Source organism: Akebia trifoliata, chromosome 10 (genome assembly GCF_017979445.1).
Source record: "Akebia trifoliata isolate Shusen 1 chromosome 10, ASM1797944v1, whole genome shotgun sequence".
In the NCBI taxonomy this organism is placed as follows: domain Eukaryota; kingdom Viridiplantae; phylum Streptophyta; class Magnoliopsida; order Ranunculales; family Lardizabalaceae; genus Akebia; species Akebia trifoliata.
Genome location: NC_141384.1, coordinates 1,178,537 through 1,204,397, shown reverse-complemented (window position 1 = coordinate 1,204,397; position 25,861 = coordinate 1,178,537). Strand labels below are relative to the sequence as shown.

The 25,861-nt window shown below is 34.0% G+C and overlaps 2 protein-coding genes and 1 non-coding gene across 4 annotated transcripts; 2 read left to right on the top strand and 1 right to left on the bottom strand.

Annotated features, from left to right (window-relative positions):
• Positions 1-2,050: 2,050 nt before the first annotated feature.
• Positions 2,051-7,724, bottom strand: LOC147392612 (calmodulin-binding receptor-like cytoplasmic kinase 3). Of its 2 annotated transcripts, none has more exons than XM_086456247.1 (7): positions 6,485-7,724; positions 6,023-6,259; positions 5,539-5,840; positions 4,540-4,705; positions 4,359-4,448; positions 3,768-4,066; positions 2,051-2,451 (listed from the first exon to the last, which is right to left on the bottom strand). In XM_086456247.1, exons 1-7 carry the CDS (start codon positions 6,756-6,758, stop codon positions 2,242-2,244), a joined length of 1,578 nt encoding a protein of 525 aa, XP_086312373.1. In that variant the 5' UTR covers positions 6,759-7,724; the 3' UTR covers positions 2,051-2,241. The 2 variants fall into 2 exon arrangements, with proteins under 2 accessions (XP_086312373.1, XP_086312374.1); XM_086456248.1 differs by having other exon boundaries at positions 6,023-6,238.
• A 7,672-nt stretch (positions 7,725-15,396) lies between these two features.
• LOC147392610 (uncharacterized) lies at positions 15,397-25,625 on the top strand. Its single transcript, XM_086456325.1, has 7 exons — positions 15,397-15,680; positions 15,787-15,888; positions 17,305-17,497; positions 19,253-19,339; positions 20,131-20,499; positions 22,987-23,149; positions 24,563-25,625. Exons 2-7 carry the CDS (start codon positions 15,818-15,820, stop codon positions 25,432-25,434), a joined length of 1,755 nt encoding a protein of 584 aa, XP_086312451.1. The 5' UTR covers positions 15,397-15,680; positions 15,787-15,817; the 3' UTR covers positions 25,435-25,625.
• Positions 22,711-22,784, top strand: TRNAE-CUC (transfer RNA glutamic acid (anticodon CUC)). The gene has a single exon. It is a non-coding gene; the product is annotated as a tRNA-Glu (tRNA).
• Positions 25,626-25,861: the final 236 nt, after the last annotated feature.

Genomic DNA, 25,861 nt, shown 5'->3' with positions numbered 1-25,861 from the left:
AAACGGATTTTTTATCGGTACCACTGTGATCTTTGAAAAAAAAAAAAAAACCACTTTTTTCCCCGGGTGATATGTACAATAAGTTAAGTGAATCATGATAAAAATAAACTATATGTATATATGTAATGATTATTATTAATAGAGTTGCTATCAAGGTCAGAATATCTCACAACTCTTAAGGACTTTATTAAAATTCTAATAATAGTAAAATACCAAAGGGACCTAATGTGTATATATCAGGTTAGTACAGGATTGGAATAAGGTATATCCAGTATCGATCTGATAACTAATCAGATTTTGAATTGATGATTTGAATCCGACCCAATAAACTTAAAGTCCAATCCATATCCAAAGTTAACAGATCGGAATAGATTGAATTTCGAATCCAACCCAATCCATTGATGGCCCTAACTCTAGGGTTTGCTTGGTAACAAACTTAATAAAGTGAGATTTGGTCGGTAACAAACTTCATAAAGTAAGGTTCCTTTGGAATTGCAAGAACTCCAAGGGAATTTTTGTAATAAAAATGCAGCAGTTGGATCTACCGGTTAAATCATTCTATTTTTTTATTCTACTCAAGATTTTTTATTATTGAATTAGATCTAGATACGGATCCTACTGACTAAAATCAATTCGAACTATTTTGTGTTCATTAAAATGGATCCGACCTAACTCAATCCAAAATACTTGATCAGGGTTGAGACCAGTGATTTGGGATTGTTTAGACTTTTTATTTGTAGATATACTTATTCTTTCTTACCAGTATAACTCTTTCATTTTATAAGATTCCATGTTGCATAAAAGTAGTAGAAAAAGATATTTTGAGATACCTAAAATAATATAATTTCAAGGGAAAATTATTTTAAAAAAAAGGTTAAATATTTTAATATTTATAAACAAGAAAAATCTATTTTCTTCAAAAATTACAAAAAATTATTTAAATCGTTTCAATAATAAAACACATTAAAACATTGGACAGTCAAGCGAGTTACTAAAATATTGGACTGTCCATCTACTTAAATAATTTTTGAAAAAATTATTTTTTATTTTATAAATATTAAAATATTTAATCCTCTATTTTTAATTTCCCCTAATTTCAAAGTAAGATGTCATTTGGATTTGGATGGACCAGTATATGATCTGAATTCGACTCAGGGCAAGGGACATCAAATCATATTTGACCCACTTTTTATTCGAATCTACTCCAAGGATCCAAATACACTAAATTCGATTTTTGGATCACTCGCATTTCAAGTCAATCCAAACCCATTTTATGACTCACGACTGACTAATTTCCCATTGGATCTAGGGCTGTCAATGGGCTGGATCCGATGAGGTTCTCTTAGACCGGGACTACCATTTGGATGAAAATCAGTGTTTTAAAAACCGGACCAAACCAGCGGTCCAACCAGGTTTAGTTGGATTTTGTATTAGAATCTAAGTATTGTCCTTTTATGGATATGATTATGAATAAAATTATTTTAAGAAAATATATAAATATATTTTGAGCCTTTATTAATAAACATATATCGATCCAACCGAATTGAACCATGGTCCAATCGTGGTCGGACGAATCAAACGGGTTCATGGTACAGTTCCTATTCGATTCGTAAAATCAAACAAACCAAGAATCCACTGAATTTTAGTCAGATTCAACGAAACCAAATATTTTTTCAATTGATTTTTTTTTCATTGATCATATTTAAAATTTAGATTATTTTACTAATTTATTTCTATTTAACTTAGTTTTTTTAATATTATAATTATAATTATTACTTTTATAAATTATATATATGCACAAGCGAACCAAACTAAGAAAACGAACTAGGAAACCAAAGCGAACTCAAAAACAAATTTTCTCTACCTACCCCTACGAACCGGGTTCATTTTAGATTGGTGAACCACGAACTCCAAACCCACATTCAAAACGTTGAACCAGGTAACATAGGTTTACACCATTAAAGATACCCTGCCAAGTAACAACCAACCACAAGTCCACAACATCTCTGTAGATCAATCTGCTCCCTCCCGCACTCAACGAAAAAAAATCAAATCTAATATGCGAAACACTAACTTTTTGTCGAAAATGTACAGTTTAATATCTCAAACATAAAACAACAACTATAATTTAAGAGAAAAAAAATTGGAGTAGGCCCAAAGGAAGTACGTTTGTTTAAGATTTTACATGTATTAAACTGAAAATGGTCGAGTTGAACCGAGAACAGTCTTGAGAAATTATAATCACCTTCTACTGACACTTCGAACGTAGTCCATTCTTATAACCCAGAGTTGCTCTCCCACTTCTTTCATGTTAGGTCGATCAGATCGTGTAGGTGCAGCACACTGGAATGCCAAACCAAACATCTTTGATAGTATCTCCTCTTCTACAACTTCAGGCATCAAAGGATCTAACATCACCGATACATTTCCTTCGTTATAGTTCTTGAAGGCCTGCACATTCAGGGAAAACAAAAAGATAATTCAAAGCATAGTCACTAAGTCGGGGTTTGGGAATAAGTCGGCAATGGGAAGAAAAAAATATATTTATTTACATCGGGAAAAAATCGAGCTGAGGTTGGCGATTTGTAATTATTCCAAACAAGTGGTGTTACCACATTATATCATCAATTCTCATATTAAATTACAACAATAAATCACATACACTATATTAATGATGATGATCATCATCAACAAATAGCCATAGGTCTACAACATATTCAAGGATTATATTGTACCAGTCAAATTCATCAAAATCAATGTTATCCTCATTTCCATCATCTTCATATCTTCTTACAAGTGCACCAAAGTCGGTGTTATCTATATAGGATTCTTGAGTAGAATGAGAAAAAAAATATGGTCTGGTCTAGCTAAATGTTATATATCGGATGGGATACGACCATCGTTTGTGATATATGTCTGCTCACAATCCTGTTGGATATTGTTGGACCAGGATATCCCCCTCCTAGTAGGGAAATATCAAAGAGTCGTGATCCAGAGAGGTGTCCACTTCCTATAATGACGTACGGTGTCTACGTGGCATGTTTTGGTTAGAGATTAAATACATTGGACTGCATGCCATGGAGAAAACGGCTTGATTAGGAGTCCGATGTGTTTTAAACTCCTACCAAAATATGCCATGTAGACACCATTCCTATTCTGTAGGACGGGACACCTAACTTGATCCTGGTTCAATATCAAAAGGTGGTCATTTCTTGCATGTTCTCCATGGAAAAAATGCCTGTTTCATGTGACAGATTTTACTGATTTCCTCTCATCAGTAATTAAAAGGGTAAATTACACTTTGACCCCCTGTGGTTTTGCATAATTCCATGTTGACCCCCTACATTTTGACAAATACACTTACCTCCCCTTTCACTAACGGTGTTAAAGTTCAGATGCGATTTTACTATTTTACCCTCTCATTTTATCTTTTTTTACATAAATTGTTTTTAGAAACTACAAAAATGTCCCTGTCTAAGCATTCACAAGGAAACCCATTTTTTCACAGGGATATTTTTGTTTATAAAAAATAATAACATTTTAAAAAGGGTAAAATAGTCTTTATAAAAAGTAAAAAAATTATTTTTTAACTGTTTCGTTGACGACAAGTAGATGAAATGGGGGGGAGGGTAAGTGCAATTGTCAAAACGTTAGGGGGTCAACATAGAATTATGCCAAACCATAATGGGTGAAAGTGAAATTTACCCTAATTAAAACTAGTACAGAAATCAAGACTAGTAACTCTGAGAAGGGAAGAAAATGCTTACCCATCTGACTGTTACCCTTTCATCAGCAGCTCTCCTCATCTCTACCGGGCGACGTCCAGTCAGAATTTCTATCATCAAAATACCAAATGAATACACATCACTCTTGGGGGTGAGTTGATAAGTCTTCAGGTATTCAGGGTCGAGGTAACCCACGGTCCCTTTCACTTTGGTTGAAATATGTGTTTGATCAGCATCCACCGGACCAAGTCTTGCAAACCCAAAATCGGCCACCTTGGCTCTTAAGCTCTCTGTTAGTAGAATATTGGATGACTTCACGTCTCGGTGGATTATCTGCTTTTCTGTTGAGAGGTCACAATAAAGTAGGAAGGATCACCTTAATCTATGCATTAAAGATGCTAAATACAAACGAGATCAAAGGGACATGAATTGAGCACAAAACAAAATGTAGTTTCTACTGATACATGTATTAATGCTTATTTAATCAACCTTATAAAAGCCAAAGTGATTTACTGAAATGAAATATGAGACCTTTTTCATAAAGAATCCATTAAATAAGTTCTTTGATGAGGTTAGATTCCAATTAAAAAAAAATTCATCCTACATAAAGAAATCCATGAAAAGTGCATTTACCTGCATATTGATGGAGGTAAGTCAACGCATGAGCAACACCAATCGAAATTTCTAAACGTTGGCTAAAATCTAATATTTTTCCATGCTGACCTGCCAAGGAACAAAAGTACGGTATTAAATTTTCAAGTTTCTTGTTAAATTGGAATACTAAATAATAATACTTGAGATAAATGGATCTTACCATCTAGATGTTCCCTAAGAGTACCATTTGGAACATACTCTGTAATAATAATGCGCTCATTTCCTTTATCAACATAGCCAAGTAGCTTAACTAGATTCCGATGATCGATTTTGGCTAGCAGTTCTACTTCACTACTGAATTCAGCATGAAGAGTGTTGAGGTGTTCCTGTCAAAAAATTTATGTCAACATGGGTCCAATCTTACAATACTTGTGGCAGAAAAACCATAAAATAAAAAAAAAACATATAAATACAATCATCCAAAATTTCAACGGGATGCTAGCAACCACCACCAACATGCTTCTTCTATAAATACCCCTTAAAAAGTATGCCCATTTGTTGTTTAGTGCAAAAAAATTAAGTATTTTGTTGTCATTGCTCAATTTACAATAGTGCCACTCCACATTGACAACAACCCCCCCCCCCCCCCCCCAAAACCCTTTTGCTTGCATTTAAACAAAAAATAAGCCTGAACCATAACTTTTTTTTTCCCTTTTTGATAGGTATACTGGCAAAGCCAAAATTGATTGCGGGTCCATGGTATAACCACTTCAACATAACAAAGTCTCACAGAGATCATCTTTAAGCGATGGAAGAGCAAGTCTATTATGATCTAGTATACCTCAAAAATAATTTCCTCTACAAATGGTTGGGCAACCCAACTCCAACCATGCCATTTGTAGAGAGAGAGAGTAGTCCGCATCTTAAATCTTAGAGATGATGGTACCGTGAACCCAACTATTTGTCCAAAGGTAGATGCTACACGTTGCTCCTATATAGAATGGATAGTACTTTTGCTAACTACATAGATTTACTCTAAAGAATGCTGATGTTTCCATGATTAGAATGTTCTCTTGTGCCATATGGCACCAGACTTTGAAGGAACCAACCAAAAGTATAATAGTCCATCCTTCATAAAGAAAAGTTGAGCTTAATGTATTCTAACACAAACAACATAATTAGCTTACTAGTGCACTTAGGATGAACAAAACTTAGTTACCTTCTTTGCACGTTTAATGGCAACGACCTGACCATCTTGCAACTTAGCCCTGTAGACAGTTCCAAAACCTCCTTCGCCTATTTGAAGTGATTGTGAGAAGTTGTGAGTAGCTTTGATAACCTGACTCATACTGAGATGTATAGATCCAATTCTACTCAATTGTGGGGACATTGAGAAATGAGAAGGACTAGGAGGTACTCGAAGTGGACTGCCTGGAACTCGAAGTGGGCTGCCTGGAATTCGATGCGGACTCTCTGGAACTTTTTCAGTAGTTTTTACTCCCAAAGGAGTAATTGAATCCACTACAAAAAATATAGTGATTTGTTAGATGAACTTAGTCGATTAAGTTGAATTGGAAAAGACAACCAAAATTGAATCCAAGTCTTCTCATGCTAAATTGTTATACTTCTCAAATTATAAACGTTCAGTGGATTTGAAAATATAAGATGGAAAACTTGAAACATAATAAGCAATTTTTACTCACTTGAACTTGAGTCTTTGGAGAGAGTAGTTCGAGCAGTTTCTTTCCTTCTTGGACGAAAGCATGGACAAAGAAAGCCACAACATAGAAGAAGCATTCCTGGAACTGCCATGGCCATGGTCTTTGGGGATGAAAAAGAATCATCTTCTCTTGGATGACTCTTCTGACTGAGGCGATGAATTGACTCATTTCTTCTTGAACCAAGCAAAACTTTTCTTCCTGCGCGTTGTGGCAACTCAACTGAAAATAAGAGAAAATCTCACTCTATAATCAAACGAACTATCCCTTACATGAACCCAAAAATTAAGTTCCTAAAATACCAAATTAATAGCGTTCAAAGGTGAAATTTGTTTTACAACTGATATATTATTTGTTTCGAATTAGAGAACGGATAAATTTGTTTACTTCACTTCTATTCATATAAAACCATAAAACATTCTCATTCAAAACCATCTAAACGCATACCTAAAGAAAGGTCCAAGCCACAATAATTCGTTGCAACTCTTCTGCATTTCAAACTGGAACCAGAGAAACACCCAGTTGGATTGTAACATTCGATGGATTTGCAGAAAGAAACTACGTCTACTGCATGCTCGTTTATGTAAAACAACTCTTGTTCTAACGAACACGAATATGTGACCCTATCACCTCCACAAACCATTGAGCAAGTCATCGAGCTAGTAACATAGATGCTTGGCAATTGTACTAATATCAACAGGCCCAATATGCCCACAACCATTCTTAAGGAATTAATTCACCCGAATTCAAATTTTGAATACCCCTGATAATAAAATCATATATGCATTTAGCGGAATTTTGCAAAAAACAACATGAAGGTGCAACCACTATCTGCCTTCACATAATTCTCACAAAATCATGGATACTGAAATTCACCAAATTGATAGACTTAATGTTCAGATGGAAGACGACCTAAAACTGCAAAACCCACCGTGGAAAAGTTGAACTCAAGCTAGTACAATAGCGCGCTATCCTCAGTATTCAACCAAAATTTTCGACCCCAATTTGCCAAATTGGCTAAGGTGACAAAACCAGATAGCCAACCCTAAACCCAATATTACAATTTCAATACAAAAATATCCTCCTAACTTCCCCAAATTCGACCGAATTCTCAGATACCCAATTCAACAAATGAAACAAACCCAGATGGCAGAAGAGCTTTAAAAAAAATCCCTCCTTTATAATCTCAAGATTTGACCGAATTCTTCAACCTTCAATTCATCAAATCAATAAATGAGACAACCCAAGATGGAAGAAGAGCCAATAATCCAAAACCTGTTAACGAAATCCACTACAATCGAAATTTGACCAAATTCTTCGATACCCAATTCCTCAAACCAACAAAAGATAGTAACCAGACGGCAGAAGAGCTAAAATCCAAAACCCACAACAGTAAAAGAGAAATTTCCAAAATTCCAATTTCAACCCAAAAAGTAGAGATACGCACGTAATAAAAGAGTTTTCCAAGAGTGATTAAGGTTCAGAAATCAGAACTCTAATCGTCTCAAACAGAGAGCATATAAGTTCAACAGCTGACCTGTACGGGCAGAGGTGCACGAGGTAAGATCGATTGATTACTTGACATTGAATAGTCGGTCAAGCTGAAAGACTTTGTTTTTTATTCCTCGAAGAGGGCAGGAAAGACCGGCCAAGAAGGTGGACTGATGTAACTCTCTATCTTCCCTCCTTAAAAAAAAAGAAGACATTTTGGACAATTTTGAACGTTTGGAAGAAAGAGAGTCAGAATTTTGATACATCCTATGTATAGAAAGTTTGATGCGATGAAACAAAATTCAATTTGAGGGACCCACTGAATGATGACCATTTGGGCCCACTCATCTATTAAAGAAAGTTGAGTCTGATTGGTGTACTTTAGCCACTGGTATTCGTACTTTTTGAGAGTGAATTTAGTTTCAATACGTGCCATACTAATAAGGAAAAATTACTTAAAGGACCAGAGAGAGAGAGAGAGAGAGAGAGAGAGATTTGTAAATAATTCTTAAATTTTATGCAGTAGCGTATGATAGGATTTTAGTAAACTTTTTATATTTTAGTGGTCCTTAGTTATTGGCGAGCTCACCTGTTTTATTTATTTATTATCGAGTTTATCATTTTATATTTATTGTAAAATTCGACCATTTTTTATTTAATGTCAAGTTCATAATTTGTACTATCAAACTCACCACTATTTATTGTCAAGTTCATTGTTTTCTAAATTAAAAATTATGAACTCACTAGTAAAATCCACCCGATTTCAATTTTCGAGATTTTTTTTACTAAAATACATAAAAAGATTGACTAAAAACTTGAGATAATGACTTATTTAAATGATTTCAAATCAAAAGAATCATTCTTGATTAGTTTTTATCCAAAACATTACGGAAAAAAAATTGAAAAAAAATCCTAATTTCTACAGACATGTTCAAAATGTTTGAAAATGATTTCTTCTTCCTTCCTTAAATCTTTTATGACATAATGGAATCTCCGAAACTCAATTGAGATGCCAAAAATCTAAAAAAAAATTAGATGAAAACGATGAGTTCAAATGATTAGAGTATTCGATCCTGAGACATGGGGGAGATGAGGTCCAGGGATTGTTTAGGAAAGAAAAACTTACTAAATGAACTATTAAGAGATTACCCAAAACTTTGAGATTATTTAGAAAAAAGTCCCTTTGTCAAGGTCCTTTAAATAATTTTCCCTATTAATAAATTTTAGATTCGATAATTGTTTAATGAGGTCCAATTCGATTAATTTAAATAAATTTGAGAATATTTAATAAAATAAAATAAAAAATTCAAAGGGTAATTAATTTTTTATTTTTTTTAATAAACGATCTTCAACCCCCCTAAAACCTTGTCTTATTCTTATTGACTTGACAAATCGTCAATTTGTGACTCTTATAAGATGTACATAACATTCATCATGGGGAGGGGGGATGTTGGGGATGACATTAAAATTTGAACAATGTTGAAGTAATCTCAAGATTGTACCTCATATCGCACATCTTGATAGGAAAATGTGTAGGAACCATAAATGTTTTTCATTGAGATACGAGTCAAAAAGCATATGATTCCTACACACTTTCACAGTAGGATATACAATATGAGATATAATTTGAGATCACTCTAGCACAACTCTTAAAATGTACATCATTTCACAAATTGTGGATGTGTATGGAATCATAGAGGTTTTTCATCGAGATATTAGTGAAAATCGTTTATTATTTTGTGCACAACTCCACATCAGAAATGAGTGAAATGATGTCAATTTTAATGTCACTCTAATACATATATTTTAGGATGCATGTATCAAGATTTTGATATTAATTAATGTATCCAAGTTCTTTCTTGAAGCGGTAAACAACGTCATCTCCTACGTCATTTTCAGAATTTTATCCTCAAATAAGAAAAAGACAGAAAACAATGTCAATCTTAAATGACATGGTGGCGCATGTATAACCGTAGATGCTTTGTACTCGTATCTTGCAGAAGGTGTCTACAGTTATGTACACGCCACCAAGTCATTGTGTCACCCATGACTCCCTTTGTGTCACTAATAGCGTGTAATACTATTATTACTTTTCTTTTCAGCCTAAATGGATGGCTCCAAAACTCCTTCGTGGAGAACCCTTGAAAAAGAAGTACAATAATTTATAGCTCTGGAGTCATCTTAAGGGAGCTTGTGAGTTGTGACCATGCAACAACCTTGGAGTGGACTCAGCCCAGCCCAGGTATTCTCATTGATCATTAGGGATCTGTGTAAGCTCGCCGTTTTGGTTCCGTGTTATTATTTTTTTATTTTTTAATGTTTGTTTCTTACATAGATAAAAGAATTAAATTCACTTTGGTATGCATTGTGTTAGCATGATAGTCCCACATGCCCTATGGGAATCTAATCTGTGTGATATATAAAGAGAAGGCAACCCTCATCTGTGTGATATAAATTGAGGTTGAGTAAGGTTCATGGATCTTAATATGGTATCAAAGCTAGGCCTATCTATTTATGGATGTGTGGAAGTGTTTTCTTGACTCTGCACATGATATCCCATGTGAAGAGGGTGTTAGACCGATAGTCCCACATCTCCTGTGTGTTGAGTTTAATCCCACATTGGTCACTCATTGCCTTGCCTCTATTCTAATGAACTCTTGGGCCTCTTTAGTCATTGTCAATTGGTTTTAATTTATCATGGTATCAGAGTTGACCTTTCTTTCCTCCACGTCACCTAGTTCATATCTTCACGTACTTTGGCTTAGTCTGACCCACACGTGTGGGGGCATGTTGAGCTTAATCCCACATCAGACACTATTACCTTGTCTCTCTCCTTATAAGCTCCCAAACGTCTCCACTCATTATCAATTGGTTTTGAGTAGGACCCCAAATTTATCATAGTGAATATTTTACATCCCAGTTATGCACATTTTATTGCATAATAAAAAAGACAATAAGTTCTAGGTGGCCAAATACCTGCCTCATGTCGGCATCGCTTATGGAGTCATGTTGGGCCGAGTAAGAATACTGGGAACTCTTAGTACTTACTATTTAATACTGCTATATATATATATATATATATATATATATTTTTTTTTTTTTTTTTTTGGGTCACATGGTTACTAGTCAAAATAAAGAATAATTTTACTGAATTTTGTGATTTAACATGAAACATTAAAAATATCCCAAGTATTCCTCACTTCCATTGCTTACTGAAACTGAGATTTAATTCCTTGGACACCATCTATGAGACATTAATTTACACATTGGTGCAGTTTTATGGAAGTAGTAGAACTGTCATATTTAATTTGTAGAAATTACTCCTCTAAGACATCATTTTGGTTTTGAAGTCACTCTCCTTCCTCTTTGATTAGGTGGATATATTTATTAGAAACAATAAGGATAAGAGGGAGCTCGAATTTTAGAAAGTAAGAAACAAAGAGGGAAAATTATGAAATAAGGGGGTACGGGATCTAGTTTTGGATAGGATTAAGGATTTTGACTACAATATAGTTACCTTAAAAGTTTATGGTAACCAGCCCAGAAAGGTTTGGTTGCGGGGTTTAATTAGATATGGGAACACCAAGAACATGCGTTCAATTCTTTATTCATCAAACTTTCTAAAATAAGTTCTTGTACAATCACTTTAAAAAAAAAAAAATCTTATACAATATATAGGAATCCTAATAAAACCAAAGAACCTAATCCCAGAGTCCTAGCATGATTAAACTATCAAAATAGAAACCAAATCAAACAAGAAATAAATAAGAAAAAATAATAAAAATATAATCTTTTAAATTACTACTACCCCTACAACTATTAGGAATTACTCATAGGCCCTTATCATTCTCATAATTGTGAATAAACTTGGGATTGTAATTATATATTGTTGGTTGGGGTTTCGGGTAATTTTGGTTATTTTGGTCTAACTGGTTTATTCGAATCATCATTAGTAATTGTAAATGCAATAGAGATTATGGATCTCCAGGGTTTTTTGATGGAGGAGATCAGCATTTGCCAATATCCTTTTCTACTTTCTAAATTCTAATGATGCAATTAAAAATTACAATACACTCTTCAAACATTACAAAAGATTTGAGTTAAATTATAATCTCAATAAGACAAAAACATTATCACGTTCAAACAATTTTAGTAGTTGTTTACTAATAATAATTATGATTAGGCTCATACAAAATCCTAAACCTAAAAAATATAAATCTAGAACAAAAAAAAAAAAAAACAACAACAACAACGTGAGAGTTTCTATAATTGGTACTCCAATTTTTACTTATTTTGGTGTGGCACATACAATCTACAAGGTTTTAAGTATTTTAATAAAATTGGAGTCCCGAATAAAAGAATGTCAATAATTGGGAAACCCTAATTCATTGGAAATAGAAATTTAATCTCTTTAAGTCTTATTAGAAAGTCTTTATGGAAGAAATTCTAATGAGAGAGAAACTCTAGGCCCTTTACTCTCATTTATAAAAAAAGAAAAAAAAAGATTGGCACCCGTATAAGGTATTTGACCATAACGTTTAAGGCATCAATCTCTAATAAATTTGGTAGTTAACCATCAATTAAGGCATATCTTAGTCGATCTTGAAAATAGAGAAAGAGAGAGAGGAGAATGTGAGTCTAGAAATCATGGAACAAGGATCAACATGGTACATATGAAGTCAGGTTTTGATCTCAATGGCTCAACAAGGTTAGTACCCAATAATCTTAATAGTCCAACTAGTCTTACTAAATTAGTAAGGATTTCACCCTCACTAAGGGTCCTTGGGCTCCACTTGTGGCATCTAAAAACATGATCCAATGCTTTAAGGTTATAAAAAAAAAATCCCATAAAAGAATTATTTTTTACCGTTGAATTTCAATTTTAAGTTTGGGAGTTAAGTGGAAGTTTGGTAGCCGTCCATTTTTAGAACCTTAGAGTAAGTTCAAAAAAATTGTCTTTCGATTTTTTTGATTGATATGAGTTTTTTAAAGCAACTTAGAGGGCTGTGGTGTTGGATTGCTAAGGCTAAAAAATCTTTACTAAATTAGTTAGGAAAATGTTTCTCTAATATTAATTAAATTCTAACGTGATAGGTTCTTGAGATATAGATCATTTTGAACCATGAGTATGATTATGGATAACATAGTTAAATCCTAAAAAGTTTATATTTTAATCATTCACTTGTTTTTTTTTTTAAATGGGTGTAATAAGTAAAAGTTGGGGTGTCAATAGTAACTCTCTTTTATAAGCACTTATTACCCCCACCAAGTTTACAGTACGGCATCTCATCTACTTTCAGCACCAACATTTCCAGTTGACTCATTTGAGTCATGTCATCTTGGATGAGTCAACAATTTTAAATTGGTTCAGACTCATTTTCTATAATTAAATATCTGTATTTTTTTTCTTATTACAAGGTAGATTACTAGGTGTTCAATCACAAAATTTTATTTTATATTGATAAAAATATTTAAATTATTAAAAATTAATTCATAAGGAATACTAACATCTAAGATCTTATAGTAATGTTAGCATTATCTAACACTTTTTTAATTTAATAATACAATTTTATATTTTGTCTTTTAGTAAAAAAAGATAAGGATATATTAATATTTTACACAATAAATACATTTATTATGTCATTACTAAATGCATTTATTATATTAGTCTTGATTGCCAAAATATTTATTACAAAAAAATATATATTTAATTCAAACTACTTAAATGATTATAACATTTATTATATAAACAAACATTTATTATGTAAAAGATTAATAAATTTTTGTTTTTTTCACTAAAAGATAAAATGGGGAGAGACATTATTGAAAAATGAATGTAGCGGACAATGTTAATATCCCCATGAAGTATTGGACGTTAGTATTCCCCTTAATTAATTTATATAAAATTTCAAAACCTAATTGATTCGGACGAATTTTCAAATTCGTCCAATTATTTCAAAACATCACATTAGTCAATATTTATAATGAGTATGAACATGTGACAGGGATCATGATTTTAAAACCTAGTATCATGTCTCATTTCATCCTTATCAATACCAATTTATTTGTCCAAATAAGTCATCTTGTTTTGAACAAATCTTATCACTTAAATTATTAAGCACTATAAGATTTATTGGGATAAAATAGGGGAGTTACTATTGCCACACAAACTGGTATTAACGCTACACCAACTGTGTACAATTCTTTGATGATTTACATAAGAATTGGTGTGGCATTAGTGAAAATTGGTGTGGCAATAGCAACTCTCTAAAATAATGAATACTAAAGACAATCTATCTTTCATAGGAAAATCAAAATTTTCTACTTGGGGATAAGAAATATGAGCAAAGAAAACAATAGATTGAAAATGAAGTTCAATGTTGCATGGAATGAAGGACGGCCTATCCATATGGAAGACATTCAACATGTTACCTAATGTTTATAATGAATACTAATGTGTTTCATTGGACCAATACACTTTATTTTCATAATCAGGTATTTATTATTATTATTTTTTTATTGGTCCCTGTACCTCATTTCTCACGATTGAATATCCTAATTATTTGAATTCATCATTTTCATCCAAAAATTGGATTTTTGACATTTCAATTGAGTTTTTGAGACTCCATTCTGTAAGAAAAGATTTAAGAAAAAACAATAAGTTATTTTCAAGGGTTTTTTCAAATATTTATTATAATTTTTGGATAAAAATCGATCAAAAATGATTTTTTTTTTTGTTGTTGAAATCATCTAAAGAAGTTGTTATCTCAAGTTTTTAGTTGATCTTTCCATGTATTTTAGTTTAAAAAGCTCAAAAATTGAAAATGGGTGGATTTTACCAGTGTCGAGTTCACCCCTTTTTATTTAAAAAAGTAGTGAACTCGACAATAATTAAAAAAGTGTTGAGTTCGATAGTAAATAAAATGTGGTGAACTCGATAGTAAATTAAAAAAACATCAAGTTCAACAGTAAATAAAAGTGGTGAACTCTACAATAAATATATGTGAACTTGACACTAAATAAAAAAGTGTCAAGTTCAACGGTTGAAATTGTGAACTCAACAATACGAGGGACCATTTAGTAGGGTTGCAACTCAAGTGGGTTGGGGATCAACCCATGCCCAACCCAAACTTGACAAACATCAACCTGTTCCTTGGCCAACTTGACTTCGGGCAAGAAATGCTCAACTTGAACCCTACTCAAGTCAGGTTAATATGTTCCTCATTAATACTAAGTAATTTAGTACTGATAAGGGTTTACATATGAATAAGTGGTGTGAAAAAGAACTTAAAATTTTACAATTATTTTTCTTAAAAATGTGTTTCGAAAATTTATATACATAAAATAATATGCTAATTTAAAGAGAGAAAAAAAATAAGAAGATTAACTAAAATAATCATTTTGATTTATAATCATAAGTTTTAAGAAAACAAAAATATTTATAATTGTAATATAATCATTATATGACAATATAGAATTATACTTAAAACAAAACATTAATAACGGAGATAATTATTTATCTAATGAAAATAATCACACATTAATTTAGATATATAGATAGACAAAAATATACATACTAAAATATGAATTATGAGTATAAAAAATTAAGATAAAAAATATTTTTAAATTTTAATCATATTAAGTTTGGATTCAGACAAATCAGATTGGCCACTACCAATGCCTCCCTCAATCCTATTTGTGTCGGGTATTTTTTTTTTTTTATATCCAAACTAACTATGCTTAGACATGACTCAAGGGTGGGTTCAACCCATCGGGTCGAGTTTGGGCAGCCCAAGTTGTAACCCTATCACTCCCAAAGAAAAAGTTTACCATTTAGGGTCTATTTAGAAAGAAATACTTCCGCGACGGTCCTTTTAAGTAATTTTCCCTAATAGAATTCCAAAGGATATCCTCCAAAATTGCCGGTTTTTCTGTTGGTAATTTTTGAAACCTTCGAGGTTCCCTCTATCTAATTTCTCTCGTGATCTGATTCAGCATCTCTTGTGAACCATTCTCTCTCTCTCTGTGATCCGATTCAGCACCGGTTCAGAAGCTAAATCGGTTGGTGGTTCGGTTTCTCTCTCTTGGTGTTCCGATTCAATACCAATTCAGCCATCTTGACCGGTTCAGAAGACTCCTCCTCAGTGGTTCAGTAAGATCCTTCTACATCTGTCTCTCGAATCCCTTTTAGGGTTCTTCTAATATATCTACAGATTCCAAACCAAAAAAAAAAAAAAAAAAAACCCTATTTTTCTTAGGGGTTTAGGGTTTCAGGGAGAAAGATATATAATGGACGAAATCAAGAGGAAGAAGAAAAAGGGTTTAATCACTGAAGATGACATGTCCTGGATTTTACCAAGGTAACATATTACTGTAATTTTTTTTTTTTGGGAATCAAATCGACATATTTAAGGATTTCTGTGGTTTAATAATGGATTAAAATCAAATTTATTCTTCAAAGAATTCATACTTTGTGAGATCTTATTTGGTGTATCTAGCGGTTTATGCTTTATACTTTTAGTTAAGCTTAGCTTAGTCTATTTTGATTATGGCAATAATATGGTTTAAAAATTAGGTGAGATCAAGATGACTCGGGCGAGTCATCTCAATGACTCGGACGCTTTTAAGACTCGTCCAAGACCGAGATGACTTGGTGAGTCATCTTCTTTTTACAGGCATCCCTGTGAGATATCCACTGCAAATCGCTCGTCTCATTGACTTGTCTGTGATTGGAGTTGGGTCCATTTTTTAGAACTTGGCCGAGTTGACTGGTTTTGTTTGTGATTTATATAAAATGAGGTTTTGTGATTGAGCATTTATTTTAATCAGTTTACAACAGAAAATTATTATTAAATATAAACGTGTGAATTATATAAAATGAGGTCTTGTGATTGAGAATCTATTAATCCAGTTTAAAACAGGATTTTTTTTTAAAAAAAATGAAATTTGAGGATGTAACTATGAAATTCATTTAAACTGTTGTCTTAGATGACTTGTCCAAATCTTGGTATGGGTGAGTGTAGAGATGAGATGAAATGCTGAGTTTAAAAACCATGACGAGTCATCCAAAACCAAGGGCTTTATTTGAGAGTTGGTCTATCAAAATTCTTACTTTGTTCGAGAGAGGGTCTATCAAAAATCTCCCTATGAAAATGAGAATTTTGTGGACTTAATAGCAGGGTGGTTGAAGGAAATGAGTACTCCTTGTAGGTGTCAGCTAGCTTAGTTGATAAAGTCTTTGGGTGATGATACTAGAGACTTAGGTTCAAATCTCGTCAGCACTAAGCTATTGAACTCACGAAAAACTGGTTTGCCAATAAATAAATAAAAAGATGAGAGCACTCCTTGAACCTTGCAAGAAGTGATGGTATCTATTTCGGGGCTTCTATTCTTGTGGGCCAAGTAGTTTTGTGACTTTAGAGGGATTTTTTTTCCATAGATCTTTTATTTAGATGGGAGCTTTTTTTTTTTTTTTGGTAGCATTTGAGTGTGGTGCTTGCTTTATATTGTTTTGCTTTCTTTCTTTGTTTCGCTCGATGGTCATCTTGGCCACGTTTTTCTATTATTAATAAAATTTTCTTTGTCTATAAAAAAAACCCAGACCATCTAATCCAAGATTTGACATATCCCAACCCATATATACATAAAATGTTGTTGAACCAATTCGGAAGGTTTGACTCATCCAAGTCAACTTGGTTTTGATGGGTACCGAGATCATTTGAAAAAGCAAGTTTTAAACCCATGGGTGATAGTGATGTGATTTTTGGTGCTTGCAGGTATAGTGCTAATACAATAATAGCTTTAATTCGAGAAGTTAGTCAGTTTGCTGATGTGAAGATGGATTGGAATATGCTTGTGAGGAAGACTTCAACAGGCATCTCTAATGCACGTGAATACCAGATGCTATGGAGGCATTTAGCCTACCGTGAGGCTTTGTTAGAAAAAGTTGAAGATGGGATCCTACCTATGGTAAGTGTTGTACTTTCTTTTTATAGTGCATTGTTGGCATTTGTTGATTGCATCTATTAAACTATTGAATTTGTATGTTTATCATGTTTGTTGCATCAAATTTATGATAAACACCCATTACACTGTTTTAAAAATTTACTATTAGATGCCATCAAAGTATTCCGTTTAAAAGAAAAGCATCTGGGAAATAAAAAATTCAAATTTGGGGAATAGAAAGGTGAGTTTCCTCAACTCGGTGCATAAACAAGTGTTGACAAGTTCCATTACAGATCCTGAAATGTGAGCAGTTTTTTTAAGTGATTTCTAGTAGAGGGTTTTGTAATCCATCTTTGACATGCTACTTTAATCAAGTTGTTAACCAAAATTATATTTGTTAGATAGCCTTTCCTCGTATGATTCTACATAGTAAGTTTCTTTTTGTTGGGTAAGCTGGCTTTGAACCCATGACCTCTAAGTTGCATTGCGATATTTCTACGAATACAGTGAACACTAGATAACACAGAAAAAAAGAATACTCTATGGAATCAATCCTTATTCGTCAGAAGGAAGAATACTCTGTGGAAGTTCCTCCCTTTCATGGTTTGCTGGGGATTGTGGTTGGAGAGGAATGGAAGAGTCTTCAAAGGGGTGGAATGTTCGAAACTGGATATTTTGCTAAATGTGTTGGGGCTTTAGTCTTATTGGTGCAAGCTTTGGCTGGAGTTTAAGGGTGAATTCTTTGAAGATTTTGTCTTTAGATGGGATTCTATTTGTATGATTTAGGTGCTTTTTTCATTCTTTTGGTTGGTCATCTCAACCTCTTTTTGTATTTTCTTTGTGGCAATAAATTTATACTTATCAAAGAAAAAAAAAAAAAAAAATAGTAGAAAAGAAAAAAAAAATAGGGAGCTGCTATTCACATCCCAACTTTTACTTATTACACCCCAATTTCTTAAATTATTTATCACACCCCAATTAAAGATTAAAATACACTCTTCAAACACTACAAAGGTTTGTCTCAAGTTATTATCTCAATATTACAAAACATTATAACACTTGTCTAAACAATCTCAGTAGTTGTTTACCATTACGATTAGGCTCATATACAATCCTAAACCCAAAAAATAGAAATAGAAATCTAATAAAAGAAAAAACGAGAGAGCTGTTATTGGTACCCCAACTTTTTTACTTATCCACAACCATTGACTTATTTTCTTTATTTTTGAATAGGTTGTAATAAATAAAAGTTGGGGTGCCAATAGCAGCACTAAAAAAAAAAATCAAGTAATGATTTTTTTGTTCTTTCTTATAAAGGGAAAAAAAAAAAAAATGAACTATTGCTACATACAACTTGTGGTTTTGCCAATGAGTTCCTAAGATGTCAAATTCTCTGAGATGGGCTGCCCTTTTTCATCTGAATCATCCATAAAAATCAAGATTCATGAACATGAATCTCAATCCTTCATTTTATTCATTGCTTTAGACAGAATTAAACGGAGGGACAGGATTTGTTCAAACAACCCCAAATTCTTGGATAACTTTTTAATGACGATGATGAAGAAGAAAAGAAAGAGTAAATAGAAGTTGTATTTTAGTGGATATATTTCAAACTTCTGAGATGTCATTCATTTGTTTGAACTTAATTTTCCTTGTTAAAAATGAAGTAGGCTTTACTGAAATCCTTTTATCCATTTCTTCACTGTTTCCTTTTTAACCAGCTTTGGACATCTAAGGTAATGTTGCTTTAATCTAATGAGGCCTATAATCTGCTTGCAGGATGATGATAGTGATTTAGAACATGAGTTGGAAGCTTCTCCTCCTGTTAGTGATGAAGCCTCAGTGGAGGCCGCAGCGTGTGTGAAGGTAAGAAACTTTATCCCATTTTTAGTGGAAATTGTTTGCTTACTAAAGAATTCTATTTGAAGCATGTTTATGGATATCATATTGAAGTCATTAGCATATGTACTGATGCCATATTGATACATATGGCACGAGGAGCAAGAAGGTAACTCCAACCCACATCTCTAAATTTTTGCTCCAAATTTAGAGAAGATGCTCACCTCTGAACCAATTTGAGCTCCGACCGGTTTCTTCTCTAAAACACTATTCATTCACTTGAAAAAGTGGAAAAGTGAAGAGAACAAAGATGATATTTAAAACATGTTCCATGAAAATAGAAGTTCAAAAATGACATCTATGGAAAAATGGGGACAAAAATAGCTATGTAAAAAAGATGAATAGTGATTTAAAAATGCCCTCTAAAATTTCTCAGGATCTCTATTTTTGGAGACGAGAACAGTTATTTAGAGGGGTTTTCTCTAAAATAGAGTCCGGTTGGAGTTTGGTTGGGATGTCTCTGTAAATTTAGTGTTTTAGAGACCAGTTGGAGTTGCTCTAATAGACATGAATTGCACACTTGTGGGACTCCACGATATCCGTATTTGGGAGCTAACCCCTTGCAATGCTATCTACGTCCACAAATGTTTGACTAGTAGACCATCTTTAGAGTGTACCTACATAATGAGTACCTTAGGTTTCTTTTACTTGTCTTGCGAGATGTGAATTGAACTCTTTAAGGACATCTCCATTTCTCATTCTTGTAGTTTTCGTAGTATCTCATTGGCTTGTTGTTTGGGAATGGTTGGCTTGGTTAGGTGCTACTCGCTTCTGGTTTGCCTAGTGACTCTGGTCTCCTTAATGGCTCCACTGTAGAGGCTCCATTGACCATAAACATACCTAATGGTCAGGCATCCCGGGCAGATTATTCAACACCAACTTATCCACAAGGGACGAACATTACTATTCCTGTTTCTGTAAGTAAACTACCATTGCCTACAGAAGGATGGGATGGGATTGGATCAGCTAGTGGTGGTGGTTTGCCTGCACGAAGGAAAAGGAAACCTTGGACTGAAGAGGAGGATATGGAACTTATTGCTGCTGTGCAGAAATGTGGTGAAAGAAATTGGGCAAATATTCTTAAAGGAGACTTCAAGGGGGATAGAACTGCCTCACAGTTATCTCAGGTTTTCTAGCTCACTCCAGAGAATAATTCAGCTTCACTGGAACAATTCTTTTATTTTATTTTATTTTCTCATGAATGTGTGTGCATGTGTGTGTCATTCCTTTCCGACGGTGTTGCTATATCATCACGGACATTACAAACATTTGTTGATTAATGAATGGCTGATATCACACTTGAATGCATTTAATATCAGTGGAAAAATAAACTTATTCTGTAGAAATGGCGGTTCCCTACTTATATCATTGTCATCAAAGTCTTATTTGAAATATTTGGGGTTTGCTATATAGTACTTAAGGGTGATAATGGGATTGGTTGAGAGACTAAATGTTTTCTTAGCCCACATGATTGTGGGCTTCATGTCAAGCCGAGTCAAGGGCTGATTTTTGGTGAAGATGATCTCATCACAAAAATACTGCTCTCTGAATTAATTGTGGAGTTAAGCTAAAGGTGAAATGGGTGGTCCAGAATTTGTAATAAACATTTCATAAGGCTAGAACTCTCCAATGAGCTGAGTCAAAGGCTGATCTTTGGTGCACCACAGAAACTAGCCCATCTTGACACCTTTAGCCATATGAAAAGTAGATTACAAATTGAAACATTCTGGTCTATATTTGACTGTTACCTTTAAATCCACACATGATGGGGTTGGAAATTTCAGAATTGGATGTTGTGGAAAGTCCTACTCTTTGATTTTCGTGTCAGGTATGATACAAGCAAGGAAGTCTTGTATTCCAATAGTGTAGCATTACCACACTCTTTTTTCCTCTGAAGGTGAAGGCATCAATTGGAAGATTGATTTCTAAAGATGTCACTGTGTTTTAGAAAGATTAACTAGTTTATTTTAGCTAGTTTTTGTTGTCTTTATGCAGACACACTAAAGATTGGCAATCAGATATACTACAATACTCTAAGAATAATGTTCATGATACTTAGAATAGTGGAATGATTCTCTTAGACCTTAAGGATGCATGGGGGACAAACCTCGTTTACTTTGTGTCCCCTACCTCTCTTTTTTGCTATCCTCTCCTTTTCTTATTGATTAAGTCATTTTTTTGGATCTTTGTGCATGAGTTGCTATGCTACAAATTCAAGATATATGTTGTGGGTGTGAATCCTAAGGACTCAACGGCAAATCAAGAATTTTCTCCCACAGTTATTATTCTATGGCTAATGTGGGTCGTGAAGTTTCGATGACATCTGTTGGAATTCAAAAATGGAGATCATTTATTGATTTTGGGAAAGTGATTCAAATAAGACAGGAGCACTATCTTTGCCCCTTGATTGGTGAAGGTGCCTTGAGTGGGTTTTCTGTAGAAAAGGGTTTTTGATAATCTCTCATTGTTAATGAGGTCTAGGATTTGGTTTCTTCCTTGAGGATATCATTGCTGTCAAATGGTGAGGTGGATGTCCCAAGGTGGTCTCTTTGTTGTATTCTGATGTAACTAGCCCTTGAAATTTGCAGACTTTTTTTGTTTTATACCAATTTACTGCAATTTGTAATCTTACAAGTTGTTTCTTTCTTTTTCTTTGTACTACTCGCTGTTGCTTTCTCTGTATTTCTCCTTGTTCCTATAAATTGTCATTAATGATCTACAAAATTGTATGAGTGAAGTACATTTATATGTACATATGTTGTTATGTACTTCTGTTAGTTTGATAAACGAATCTATTGGTTGTTTCAAAGCTTTGTTGTTTCTGCTTTGTCCTGTTAGTTCGACTCCTCCATGTGAGGCGAGACACATACTTCTTGCTTCATTATATCAGTGCTGTTACGATTCGATTGAAGGATACTTCTTCTTCGTCTTCTTTTTTTATAAATATTTTCTTTTTCTCTTTTGTGAGGGGATATCCTCATTTATCAATGGGTTGGACCAATTCTTGAAGGTTACCAAACAAGTGAAATATTTTTTTCCCTCTTGTTTCCTCAATTTTTAACCGCAGCACTGCCATCTCACATCTCTCTCTTTGTCTCTCCCTACTCCCACGATCCTGACTTCTCTCTCTCACAAAAAACAAATAAAAAACTACTATGATATTGGTTTCCAAATGAACCCTAACACTAGAGTTAGTTTAAATTATTGAACCACTTTTGACTTGTCTAAAGAACAAACCGACATTGTTATGTTTTCTTGTTCACCTTAATAATTTGTGCTAGATATTTAATAGATAAGGGTATTTTTGCATTTTTTTTTTAAAGGGAAATACAAGCACATCCGTTGTCATCTAGTCCGGTCAGGATATCTGGGTCTCACCCAGATGACCCGGGTTCAAATCCCGGCAACGGAAGACAATGCTCTCCATTAACTTTTATTTGGTAAGAGAATTATGTGGTAAGGTAATGAATTTTCTTGTCATTAGAACTTCAACTTGGCTTCCCGTAAACATGTGTTTTTCCTCTTTACTAGCCCCAAACATGCTTGAAAGTGCGCCCGGATCAGATTTCCTTTTCTTTCTACTGAATGGATTGGACTTGTTCTAATATTTGCAGAGGTGGGCCATCATAAGGAAGCGCCAAGCTAACTTGAATCCCAGTGTGGCTACCAACTCAATAAGTTCACAACTTTCTGAGGCACAACTTGCAGCTCGTCGGGCAATTTCTCATGCTCTTAATATGCCAATGGTGGATAGCTTATCTGAAGCACGTTCAATCGGTATTGATGATTCCTCTCCATCTTCACCTATTTATAATATTCAGGAAAGCTGGCAAAAAAACCCATCAGTGTTCTATCTAATGGTGTCAATGGGTACCCAATTACCCTATGTTCCCGTAACCGATCACTTGGTTTTGGGTCTACCAATATGGACCCGATCATTTTTGGGTCTGATTCTGGGTAGCTATCTTAAGGACCCAATAAAAATCAGGTATCTGATGAGTACCCAACAAGTAAAATTTTAACATTTAGAATGAAATTAGTAATCTAATTAAATACTTACAAAGAGATATCTTGAAGTAAATAAAATTGAACTAAGATTAAATTATAAAAAAATGTATAGTCTTTAAATTCTGCCTTATCTCTACATGAACTTCCATTAATTTTCCATATTTTTATACAATTTCAATGACAAATAAATGGTTCATATTATAATTTTCTATGACTCTATTCTTAGAAGTTTGATTTGCTTGAAGAATTTATTGTTGACCTTAACTTTTTATTTATCTTTCAATTGAAGAACTACAAGTTAAATTGTTACATTTATAAATACCCCGTCTATTATATTGGATATTCAATTTTTTTTTCTCATTCAAAGACACATTATCTATCCTAGTGGGTACTCAACAGGTACCTGAGGTTATCGGGTATTTGTATTTTGTAGGGTCGGTTCTGGATCCAAGGATATCACACCCGGAACCGAAACTGAAACCGATAAGAATCGGAACCGGATTTAGGTTCCGGTTCTGGATATATGTGGAACTGACCCATTGACACCTCTAGTTCTACCATCACAGGTAATCCTTTCTTCTTTGGGGAAAGTGCTTGCTTTTAAGTTTTAGCTGAGACTAAAGTTAGTAGTGTTCATCGCTTACTATGCGTGGTCTAAGTGATGCAACAATGATAACGTTTTACTAGGAGGGCATGGGACACCTCTCGGATTGATCATTGTCGAAAAATCCCACTGACCACAGATGTGGGGACCTTTTGATATTTAACAAATTCTTTTAGTTCGCCATGTTTTAGATCTGCAATGAAAGGTTTATATCACCTCATTATTATGGTGTTCAAGTAGTGCTTGCAAAAGAAAAAAAATTGCTGATCAGTCTATCTTGCATGAGAGTTCTACTAATTTAATAGTCTAGTTTGACACATAAGCTACTTTGGTTGCTATTTTTGGGGTGATGGACACAAAATGTTGGTTCCTCACACAAGTTTGGTGTTTTTTAGTTTAGACAGAATTCTGCATGAGTTCCAAAACACAACCGAAGCAAAGTTTTAGAATCGGCATAAACAGCAGAACAAACAAAAAGCTTGACCATGGCTTTAGTTTTGGTGCCGGCATGCATTTACTCAATTAGACTTTTAAATAAATCCCTCACTAAAAATTGATCGTACTTGCAATCGAAACAGGTATGAATCATTTGGCTATTCCGTCCACTCCCTCTGCAGTTCTCGCTACTCCTGTCGAAGCTTCAACGGTTGCAACCCCGCACCAGACCACTTCATCGGTTCAGAAAGGAGCATCAACATCAAGTACCATACCAAAATCTCGAATAACTACGAAAAAACCACCATCATCATCGGTTCCAGTTGTCAAGCCTTCTGTCGGCCCTAATTCTATGATACAAGCGGCTGCAGTCGCTGCTGGGGCCCGTATTGCTACACCTTCAACTGCAGCATCATTGCTCAAAGCAGCTCAGTCTAAGAATGCTGTCCATATAAGACCTGGAGTGGGTTCACTGATTAAAACACCAATGCCCCCATGTGGTACAAAACCATTAGCCACAAACCTGCCAGGGCCTCGCCCTAATGTCCACTACATTCGAACTGGTGCACCATCAGTATCACCACCAACTACCTATAAACCGTTAACAGCAACATGTGAGATTCCTCTTGTCAGTGCTGCAATATCATCGAATTTGATTGCACAACAGACAGTGACCGTGTCTTCATTGTGTGTCAGTTCAATTGAGAATGCTGAGGGCAACACCACAAATGCTATGTTGAGTGTGTCAGAGGAGGTTAAAAAAAGTGCCGAGGATACAAAATCAGAAGTCGATGGGTCCGGGAGTAGTGTCTTCTCTAGGGAGGAGGGACAAAATGGTCAAGCGGCTTTACCGAACTCAGAGGTGGTTAGTGAAAATGAAACAACCGTGGTTGAGAATTTGAGACATCCTCCAAATATGGAGGGTTGTGAGAATGATCAAACACCTGTGGTCAACAACCAAATTGAGAGCCAAAATATGAGTGAAAATATGGAATGTTCACCAGTTTCGGATTAATATTAGAATCAATTCATCGGTAAGAAGAATGTTTATGGGGAAGCTGGCTGGTGTACATCGCAGAGAGCTAATTGTGTAGTATTGTTATTGTGCAATTGTTTTTTCTTTTGTTCTTTATGGGCTCTTAGAATCTGATGTCTGAAACAAACAAAAAAAAAATAATAATAAACAAATGATTTTAGAATGGAAGATATGACTTTGTAGAGAATGGATGTGTGGGTTATTTCCATGATTGAAAATGTGATTAGAATAAATAAATTTATTTATTGTTATTTTACTCTTACATGAATTAGTTTTTGGTGGTTTGTATTTTTAATTTGGTATTTTTTTGGATTTTTATTGAGTTTAGTCACAAATCCTGTAAATGATAGTTTGTTTGATTACAGAGCAAGGGGCCGTTTGCTAAATTGAACAAATTAAGCACTGA